An 11,131-nucleotide genomic window follows, 5' to 3' on the forward strand; every position below is an offset into this window, starting at 1 on the left:
CTGCATAGTTTGTTTAAGGTTTATTAAGTTAATGGGTTGGAAACTGCAGTTTAGTTGAAATCAGGGAACAGACGGCAGAGTGGGGGGCCCTGGCCTCCTTGCCCTGCTGCTGAACTCGCTGTGCTGCTGAACTCGCCTTGACACTTTGTCAGCTGGGTCCTTGATGCTTTGTCAGCTGGGGGCTCCCTCTACCTCATGTAGCTGGCTCCCTCACTAGGGTGCTCTGAATTTATATGTGTGGCTGGTCCCTCCCAGCTACTGCTGCCAGCCAATGATGTGTTAATTGAGGCTGATGGCTCAACTGTCAGCTGGGGCTTAACTCTTTAGGATTATCTCAGGCTTTCTTCCTTTGAAGGCAGGAAGGCAGACTTCCTTCCTTGGGGGGGGGCTGTTTAAGGACTTTGACTAGGGGTACTAACAAAGGTTAACTAGCTTTTACTCTATTTTTATTTTATTGGCTGACAACAACCACTTTTATCAGTGCACGTTCCCCTGTAGTTTTAAGTGGTGCCTTGCACTCTGACCTGGACAAACTAGACTAGCTTTTGGCTGCTTTTAATCTAAGCAGGGGGCTGAGACTTCCAGGTGAGTCTTTTTTGTTTTTGTTTTGTTTTCCCACCTAGAACAGCCTGGGCTTTTTTTAACCAGAGCTTGTGTTTGTGTTTAAGGAAGGCTAAAGCTGCCCTTTTTAGCAAAGACTGAGCTGACTCTCTCCCTGTATGTATTGGTGGGGTTTCCTTTTTCTTCTTCTCTCCAACTGGAATTTAGCCTTGTTTACAGTGTCCCCTGAAGCTTTCCTGCTAGGAAAACTGTTGAAAACTAGCTTTCTATAGGCTCCCTACCCCTAGGATCTGTCTCCTAAGATATAGGCTCTTTCAGGATTTGGCTTCTAGCTCATTGTGACCCTAGGCCACCCTTATTACTTGTTACTCTGAGCTGTTTTAATTCAATTAAATGATAAATAAAGGGGTGCTACTTATCCTCTTCTCACTCTGCTGCTTAACTCACCTTGATGCCTTGTCAGCTGGGGCCTTGATGCTTTGTCAGCTGGGGGCTCCCTCTAGCTCATGGAGCACTGTCACAGAATCAGTTGGAAAGGTTTCGGCAGTGATGTGCAAACCGCACTTTGGGAGATCAGGGAGCTGAGTCAGAGAGGACCATAAGTTTATCCATTGGCCCAGCATGCTCAGCAGCTATCAGAATGCAAGAAAGGATTCCCAGTAGTTCAGGGTCAGCAGAGGCTATGCGAAGGTGTGGCCTATTCCTGTGAATCATGTGCCAGAATTGCTCATGTATGGTAGGAGTAAAAGCCTGTCTGTAAGAGTGCTACGAGGTAAGGGCTCTCCTTTAAGGCCAAGGCAGGGGGCTTTCAGGATGATTTGGACAACTTTAGGGTATATCATGTGCTGGCTGGCTGGGCTGGGCAACACCCACATATTGCGGATCCTCATCCCCTTTTTCACCTGACCAGCTACTGGGATTGTTAATCAGAGGTTCACACATATATAATCATAGATATTAAGAAGGTATATATTTTTTATAATCATAAGGAGTTAAGCATTGAACTGCAGGCCTATTAAGCCCTGAGATTCAGGCTGACAGAGAACCCTGAATCTTAGCATTTAATTCAGACCTGTAAGCAAAACCTGTTGCAATGGCAATGGTCACAGCAATCTCCTGTTTCCTTGCCAAATTTGGCCGGTGCCAAGACTCAGTCGATGCATGACTGCCATATATTAATTGGTCTATTGTTCTAATTCAAACAAGCATATAACTGGTAAGCAGTGATTAATATGATATTGGTTTTGATCCAAAGAGATAGATTTCTTGTGTAAAGCGATAATGCCGTCCAGGGGGAAAAAGTATGAAACATGTACTAGAAGTTATAATGAGACAAACAGTGTGATTTTATAATGATTTTAAAATAATCCAGTGTGATAATTCAGCACTAGAAAGTGTGTTTTTAATGGTAAAAAGGGACTAAAGGTAGCTTGCCTTTTCCATTTTCTCTGAGACTGAGAAACAGGAGCTGGATTTGGGATTTCCCAGTGTATTTCTTAACTAAGTGAAGTTCCAGTTCCTTAATTATAAACTTTCCTCTACAGTTAAGTATTTTACAGTTAGAAATGGGATTTCTGAAGGACATAAAAACCCCTATGGCAAAGGAATAGAATTGGGGGTGCTCATACATTCCCAAGCACCCTAAGTTCAGGCAAACTTAACTCAAGGAACGTGTTCAAATATCTCCAGGTGTACCTGGGTCAGCGTGGCTGATCAGAACAATGAGAATAATGAAAGTACAGGGATGCTTGAAAGCACATTCACAATGGTACTGGCCTAAAAATTCATTAGTCAAAGTGGACAGCCGAACAATGGTGACATTAATGAGATGGACAGAATTTTGAAATTAGCACTGGAGTTACCTAATGCTTTCTGATTGATTTGGAAAGATTGTAGAGAGGACGAACCGTGATGTTATGTGGGCAGGAACTCATGAGATTGTGAATCACTGTCACATGATGTAACTGTACTGTATAAAAGAGCCCGCACACAGTGTCTCAGTGCAGTCCTCTCCAGAATTTTCTGGAGAACTGACCCTGCATATGCTTGTAAAGAATAAAGGCCTACATTTTTGCTTTAAGCCTGTGTCTTTAAATTACTTAAAGGACCCTCAGCAAAGATCCCATAGAAGAAAAGAAAAATTCTCCATCAGTTTATCTTGCCCCAAGACTGGACACCTTCCCTGTGAGGGCATTATAGCATTTCTTGGATACCTGATGCTCCAGACCTGGTTATCTGTTTTTCATGAGGAGGGATCTCCTCTTACAAAGTTTTAGTTTAGCGCTGCAAGGCCTGGGAGCTGACCCTATGGGACTTTGGGATATGCTACTCCAGAATTTGAGTTGCCTACATGGCAGTGGAATTGCCTACATGGCAGTATATCTTGTTTTTTTTGTAAACATGGGTGCAGGCCATCAGAAGGTGGAATTATGGGGCATATAGGAAACATTCACCCCTGGGGTGAGCCTGGAGGTCCAGAAACCCATCTGTTCACAATTGTTTCTGTTTTTGGCAGGTTGCTGGATGGGGATGGAGCAGATACACATCCCACTGTGCAGCCATGACATGACCTTTTGAGCTGGCCTTGGGGCCACAAACTCACGTTAGTTTGCAGCTGGGCTTTAGACGGTGGGCCAAGGTTCAGTGGCTGGGTCGACAGAGTACACTCTGGGATGGGCTGCTACCCATGTTATTCCAGCAATGTTTGGTGAGGATGGTTCCGCATGTGGTGGTTGTGCAGTTTTCTCTTAAATGGAGTTCTTGTCCAGAAAACAACACGGAGACAGTCAGAAGCTAACAGCTGTTTATTACAATTGTAAGGAGCCCCTGCTAGTGTGCTCTATGGTGGGACACTGCCTCCTTCCCCACATCAAAGTTTTTTATATGTTTATACAAGGTACAGTCATGTGTCCCAAGGTACCCAAAAAGGGGTTTTACCTGTTTCCTGCTTCCACCAGGGATAATGTCCTCAGGTAATTCTCCATTATTGGGAATTAAGAACGCACATACTCATCTTTTGTCTGCCCTGTTCTGTCACAACATCCGTCCCCTTCCACCTTATCTACATACTAATACCAACGATCCTCAGAGGTGGAATTTTCCACTTCATGGTGCTCATTCAGCTGGGTGGGAATGACCTTGGTTACTTAAGGGCAAGACCCTCAGCTTGCAGGCATGTGAGGACATGCAGTTTGTGAGGCAACATTGGCCTCTGGTCATCTGATCTGGTCAAACATACTCCCTCACAGGGTATGGCATTGCTTGGGGAACCCTAGGAGTAGTGATAGGGCACACAATAGGTCAACCAGTAGTTTTGGTTGGCCCTTCTGGCACATGGGGGGTTAGCTATGCATTTCCCCAATATAAGACACACGTGGGTTGAACTTTAGAGGGCTGATGGAGTTCACTTGATGGATGAAGGGAACAACATCTTTCTAGCTGACCTGCAGACGTATCTGTGAGATAAGGTGTTTGGCAGTGGGGTGAAGGGGGACTAAACAGAGATTTGTCCACCTTTTGGGGTGGCAAGGTGTGGGAAGGAAAGTAGGTAAGGACAGCTAGGTGACCCCTTTAGGCACCTTTGAAGGTGATTGGTGGTTCTGGAGGCCTGTCTGTCAGGGCTTTACAGCCCAAGGGTAGGATATGGGCTGCTTCTGGGGCCTATTTACCTCAACTACCTGGAGTTGCAGGGCCCCAGGGGTGGTGATGTGGGAAGGCCCCCATGCTCACCTACTGTGGTGGGGGTAAGGGATAAGCAGAATGGATTGCCCTTGTCCCGATAGGGGCTGGTCGCCCAATACCTGTATTGCAATGGATTGTTTATAGACAGTTCCCACACCTAGATTTTCGCTCTGCAGGTTAGTTTAAAGGGTCTTGTTTATAGTTTAATAAAGTGGCCCTTTGATGAATCCAGCTTCCTGTGTCTGTGTATTATTTCAACCCTCGACTGCAATTAATTCAACATCATATGGTACATATTTTATTGCACATGAACGATCCAACACTTTACTTGTGCCAACTGTTCTCCTTTTCTGTTCCTGCCCCTACAACAACAGCAGCCACAGTTTTGCTTTAAAACATGTTTGCAGATCAGATTTGAGGTCTCTGGAGCAGCCTGCCTTTACCAATAATTGTCTTGAGTGCCTCTTTTACTTCTTTGTTTCTCAGAGAATATATGAGTGGATTTACAACTGGTGTTACCACTGAATAAAGGAGAGAAACAAATTTGTCTTTGTCTAGAGAGTTGTCTGGGCTGGGCCTTATACCTTTATATGTGTAAATGACTGAAGAGAAGAAAAAACTGACTACAATGAGATGGGAAGAACAAGTGGAGAAAGCCTTCTTCTTCCCTTCAGTGGAACGGACTCTGAAGATAGCTCTCAGGATAAAGCAGTAAGATGTTAGCGTCAACCCACAGGTACAGAACCCATAAAACACATCTGCCACAAAAGACATCATCTCATTTAGGCTGGTGTCAGAGCATGACAGCTTTAAAAGTGGGGGAAGATCACAGTAGAAATGATCGATGATGTTAGAATTACAGAAAGACAGCTGCAGCACAAGTCCAGTATGAACAGAAGAATTGATAATCCCAGCAGCCCATACTGCAATGGCTATGGCAACACACACTTCCTTCCTCATGATGACTGTGTACTGCAAAGGATGGCAGATAGCAGCATAACGGTCAAAAGCCATAAATGAGAGGAGAAAAAGCTCTGTTCCCAAGCACCATAGGAACAGATGCATCTGTGTAACACAGCCATAAAAAGAGATGGTGTTTCTGTGGGTCCAAAGAGTCTGGAGCAATTTTGGAGTTGTAACAGAGATGGAAAACACATTCACCAAAGACAAGTTGATGAGCAGAAAGTACATGGGAGTGTGGAGTTTCCTGCAAGTACATATGGTAAAGATGAGGAGGAGGTTACTAGCTAAAGCAGTAGCATAGATGAATGCAAATACCCCAAAGAGAAGTGTCTGTAATTCTGCAGAACTAGTGAGACCGACCAATGTAAACTTCATCATAGTAGACTGGTTCTTTATTTCAGTATCTCTTATGCCAGTGTCCTAAACAGATAAATTGTATCGTAAATTGCATTAATTATCCTAATTCATACACAGTTCATACCTCTCTCTTTCTCTCACTCTCTTTCTCACCCTTTCTCTTTCTGTGCAAAATGGAGAAAATTGGCATCTGTTTGACTTCCCCAGTCATTTGCAAGGTTATGTGAAACCAGTCTAAAATGTCAGAAAATGTTGACCCTAAGATACAATTCCATGCACATTTAGTTAGAAATAAGTCCCATTGACATCAAATATTCCCAAGACAGTCAGTCCTATCCTTGTGCATGTCCATTTGTTCTCAGGAGCGTGCTATGGAGAAAGCTCCATTGAACATGGTGGGCCTTGCTTAGGAGAAAACGTGCAAAGATAACACTCTTTGAGGTTATATCTTACATCATTTCTCTCAAAAGAGGCTCATTTCACCATGCTGTCTAGTTAAACCAGTTTTTTAAAGTTTTGTTAATGAAACAGATTATCACAACAACATCCCCACATCAAATACTACTTACTTACTTACTGGACTGCCTTCAAGTCTATTCCGATGAAAACAAATCATAGTTAAATTTACATAATCTAATAGTAATTTAAACAAAAGGAATGAAATAGAATGGTGTTATGTTACTAATTAATCTACTTATAATTAATATAGTCCAATTTCTTTTTTCAATTACAATTTCTTCTACAACTTTTAACAACTTATTTCTAGCATTCTGATATTGACTTTTCTGATTTCAATACTGTTTAAACTTACTCTGCTGTTCCAATTAAACTTTTTTTGTGGTAACATGTCCCTTCCAAAGCTTCTTATAAAGAGTTTCTACCTTTCTGCCCAGGGTTCTTTTGGGAGGATGGGCAGGAAATGAAGTTAAGTAAAAATAATGGTAATGTTAATACCGATAATATTAATGATAATAATATTAATATTATTATTAATAATAATTTACTGTGCAATATATTGCTTTTCTATTCTCTTAAAGATGGAATATATCTTACTATTGATTCATAGGGTCGCCATATGTTGTAATCGACTTGAAGGCATGCAACAACAACAAAGAGGGGACTAATTCATTATCATCTTTGTACCCTGAAGTGATAACAGTGCATGCAACCTCACTGTCAGAATGGGATGGGGAATGTTTTTAGCCCAAGGGTTGCATTTTCCAGTGGGCAATCTTCTGGGAATCACATTCTAGTGGTAGGTAGGGACCAGAGGCTAAAGACTGGGTGCTGTGTAATATTTGACTCATCTCTGTACAATAGACTATATTCCACCCAAACAAAGCTTTCTCCATCCCTCCATGCTCACAGTTTTCCATCGTTTTTCTAGGCAAGCAAGGGGCCTGCTCACAGATCAAGGACACATTCCAGTCATGGAAAAGCCTTTGAGGACAGCGGCAGTCAGAGCCAGTGAGGGTTGTGGCCTAGAGACAGAGGTTTTGGCTTAAGGAGGAATGGCTTGGGAAGTATCCCAAGATCAAGATAGAGAAGTTTGCAGGGGTAACATTACCCTCCAGGCCTTGGGTTCTTCACTCCTGTTATAAGAGGTCTGTGGGATGCACTGGTAATTGTAACCAGTAATCTTTTCTTTCATAGACCTCTCCTTAGCTCAAAAAAGTATGTCTTTACAAGTTCACCAAATATGTTCAAAATCTGTAGTCTTGCTGACATCTCCAACAAAATGCATTGGATAATGAAAGGTATAAAATGCTTTAAGTGCATAATCTTGTAAAACTTTTTTCTTGCAGAAACATTCATTAAAAAGTCTGCCCATTATGACACATGCCCTTCCATTGCTTTATCAGAAATGTTATTAAAACTTTTCTCCAACTTACCTTAATTGCTGTCTCCATTCTTGAATCTCTGATAAAATATATCATTGTGAAAACATAGCCTTTCAGGAACTACAGTTGTTCAGTATGTCCTCTCCACCTCAAAAATAAGGATATGCATATATCATTAGTTCTGATAATTTAATAAAACAGTTGTAAATGCTTCTTAGAGGTCTTTACCTTCAAGTGTTAAATTAGTTTTGTTAAATAAATAAATAAATAGAATGTATTAAAATCTTTAAAATCAAAACTTGAATACCAAATTAATATATTCAACAATTTTATCATTTCAATAAACAAAGTAGCATAACATAACATGTTTTTATACCCATCCTCTTCCACATATTATATTCATAGTATATTTTAGCTTCCTGAAAACAATTCAAAGAAAACAGACATTAATGGAGAGATACCAGGTGCCAATGATGGTTAAATATTGGCCCATATTTTCAATATCACATCCCTAATTGTATAATATCCTTATTTGTTCATTTAATGCAAGGATAAGGAACATTTGGCCCTCCAGATGTTGTCCTATCAGCTCCAGCTAGCATAGTCAATGACAAGGGTCCAAACAACATCTTGTCTTGGGACTTTTATTTGCTGTCATTCTGAATGGGCACTTTGATTCTGCTGGGTCACTGCAGTCAACAAGCTGCTGGAAAATAATGGTTAATACTGAACATTACCAAGTTTTTTTCTGTGTAGCTTTGAACATGATTCTAGGGACATCTGAATCCAAAATAAAGTGATCAATACTAGTCTCAGGGCCGGTGCCAGAGGGCAACCAGGTCAGGTCCTGGCAGAGGTCTCCTGAGGCCTGAGGGTCCCCTGGTGGGTCCCTCCATAGGCTGGGTAGATATCACTCCCTTCTGCAATCGATGGCAATGGATCCTGACCCTGGCTCAGATTGCAGAGAGCGAGCTCCCAGGCATCCCCTCTACTACCATGCAAACCCACGACTCATGTCTGCATGCCTTACCTATCTTTCCTTTGAAGTAAATGCTTGCCACGCTGCAGGTGCATACCTGCCATACCTGCCAAGATGGTGGCTGAGGCTTCCTTAATGGGCTGATGCCCCTACCACCAACTTGGTTGATGGCAGGCCTGAGCACATGTAGCATGCATGCGTGCCATCAGCCAAGACAGCGGCAGAGGCATCAGACCCTTACGGAAGCATCAGCTGCCATTTTGATTGGGGGCAGGCATGCATGTACAGTGCTGCCAGTATTCACTTCAAGGGAAAGGTAGATGGAGCATGTGGGTGGGTGCCATGGTCCATGACCCAAAGGCACTGGCATGCCTGGTGCTGGCCCTGATTAGTGTGAAGAGTTTAGATGGAATAGTTAACAGAATGGTTAACGTTATTTTTTTTAAAAAAACCTGAAGAGTACAATCCAGTCCTGCACACCCTGTTAGCAGGTCTGTACTAGGGTTGCAAGGTCAACCCTGGTTTTTTGGGGCTGGTCCGAGTGATATCATGGGTTGTGCCTGACTGATGTCATGGGTGGGCCAGTGTGATGTGATTAAGCATGAAACATTAAGCATCAACCACAGTTGCTTGGAGCATATAATTCAAAGAAAAGCATTTCTCTGATTGGAAATTAAGATAGAAATCTTAGCTGAAAGCCTTGTTAGGGAACATTTGATCTAGCCTACTTGATTCTGGTAAGGACGATTTAAGTACCCTCAGGCCAGCCCAGTCAGCAAAAAGCCACTGTAGAAAGAATAAAACCTAGTGTTGCAGAGATGTTAGATCGGAGCACACAGAAGTAAAGATGGATGCCCCAGAAGGCTGCAATTCTAAACACACTTACTAAAGGACTAAGCCCCATATAGCTCAATAGAACTTACATCTCAGTAGATATTGTTTAGATTGTGCTGTTGGTAAGGTTACCATCATTTTGTCATTTCAAAAACAGTACATTTGGCTTCAATAAGTGAAAAGTAAGAGTATGCTGTTGCACCATCTCAAAAAGAGTACATGTACTCTTAAAAGAGTACGGTTGGTAACCCTAGCTGTTGGTAAAGCTTGACTGGGGATCCTCTGCAAAGATATCCATATCCAAAAAGGGTTGGCAACCCCCTGCCTGGAATGTCCTGCCCCTACATTTTAACATCCAAATTTCTTTACAGATTTGACACTTTACTTCAGAAAGAGGTCTGAGAAATGAGTGAAAAAATTCTCTACCCTTTTCTGTCTCCTCTGAGGGCTGCTATAAACTCAGCAACCCAATTCCAATGGATATAATTGACAGAGAGAAAACACACATGATTTGGTCTACCTTCATAGGCAGCAGCTTGGGAACAACAATTGCAACCATGCTGCCCAGTATATGAATTCTCTTTTACCACTATTGGGCAAGAAACAATGTGCATCATCAGTGTGTTTATGAAGGTTGAGTGGAGCACATGGAACCACTGTTGTTGCTACTGTGGATGAAAGGGAGTGAGGATAAAGGTAAATGAAATGCAAACACAAAAAGAAAAACAAAAGACAGTGATGATTTCTTAAATGCAATGGTGTACCAACCACAACAAGATTCCTGTGAGTAAGGTAGAAAACTCAGCATCCCACAACCAGTCAGGATTCCTAACCAAAAACCAAAAGTAAAAAAATCCTGGCATCCAGTCAGCCAAGGTCACAGAAATCCCCATGAAGCACAACCTGACCCGGGGGCTGCAGCTAGTGCAGAATGCTGTGGCACAATTGCTGACATGAGCGAGACCCTATCAGTACATAATGCCTCTACTCTGAAAACCAGAGCTTGGAAAAGTTACTTTTTTGAACTACAACTCCCATCAGCCCCAGCCAGCATGGCCACTGGATTGGGCTGATGGGCGTTGTAGTTCAAAAAAGTAACTTTTCCAAGCTCTGCTGAAAACTGTGCTGGTTGCTGATTTGCTACCAGGCCAAGTTCAAGGTGTGCTTTCCATGTTACAGGTGCCACATAGTACTTGTTCTGCTCTTGCAAGAAAGTGATCCTTTAGCATAGGAGCACCTACACTTTGTCTGCAAAAGTGTCACCTCATATTTGGGAATCATATTTCTTTAACTTATACCTAGACCGAATAGATCCAAGCCCAATGCATTATACAATGAATGAGAGTGTGCTGGACTGGCCCCCAGTTAGCATACAAGAAATTATTTATTTAATTTCAAAACTGAAACCAAATAAAGCTCCTGGTCCAGACAAGATCCCCCCAGAACTCTTTAAAACTAATGCAAATTGGTGGGCCCCTGTCCTTGCTTCATTATTTACATACATAGATTCTACCCTAGAAATACCAAACGATTGGGGATTGGCCGCAATTGTACCTATCTACAAAAAAGGCCCTGCAAATGATCCAGCAAATTATAGGCTGATCAGTTTACTAAATATAATTAGTAAACTATATGCAGGTCATCTGCATATAAAACTGAATGACTGGATCGACCAGAATGATATACTGGCGATTGAACAAGCTGGCTTCCGTCCAAATAGATCAATTTTTGACCACATATTAGTGCTCCACCACTTAATTGATAAGTATGCGGGCAGAAAGGGTGGAATTTTCTATGCGGCATTTGTAGATCTCAAATCCACATTTGACTCAATCTCTCGCCCCCGCCTTTGGTTGAAATTAAATCATTTAGGTATGGACAGACGCCTTATTGCCTTAATTCATGGTCTTCATAA

General features: G+C 42.2%; 1 protein-coding gene across 1 annotated transcript; it reads right to left on the reverse strand.

The window, feature by feature from the left end:
- Window positions 1-4,650: 4,650 nt before the first annotated feature.
- On the reverse strand, window positions 4,651-5,580 carry LOC133367895 (olfactory receptor 13G1-like). Its single transcript, XM_061591982.1, has one exon. It carries the CDS (start codon window positions 5,578-5,580, stop codon window positions 4,651-4,653), a length of 930 nt encoding a protein of 309 aa, XP_061447966.1.
- Window positions 5,581-11,131: the final 5,551 nt, after the last annotated feature.

The sequence above is a fragment of the Rhineura floridana genome, chromosome 11 (genome assembly GCF_030035675.1).
Source record: "Rhineura floridana isolate rRhiFlo1 chromosome 11, rRhiFlo1.hap2, whole genome shotgun sequence".
Taxonomy (NCBI): Eukaryota; Metazoa; Chordata; class Lepidosauria; order Squamata; family Rhineuridae; genus Rhineura; species Rhineura floridana.

Bases quoted from the DNA above. Each gene is read 5' to 3' on its own strand.
- LOC133367895 (XM_061591982.1), bottom strand. From the start codon at position 5,580: ATGAAGTTTACATTGGTCGGTCTCACTAGTTCTGCAGAATTACAGACA.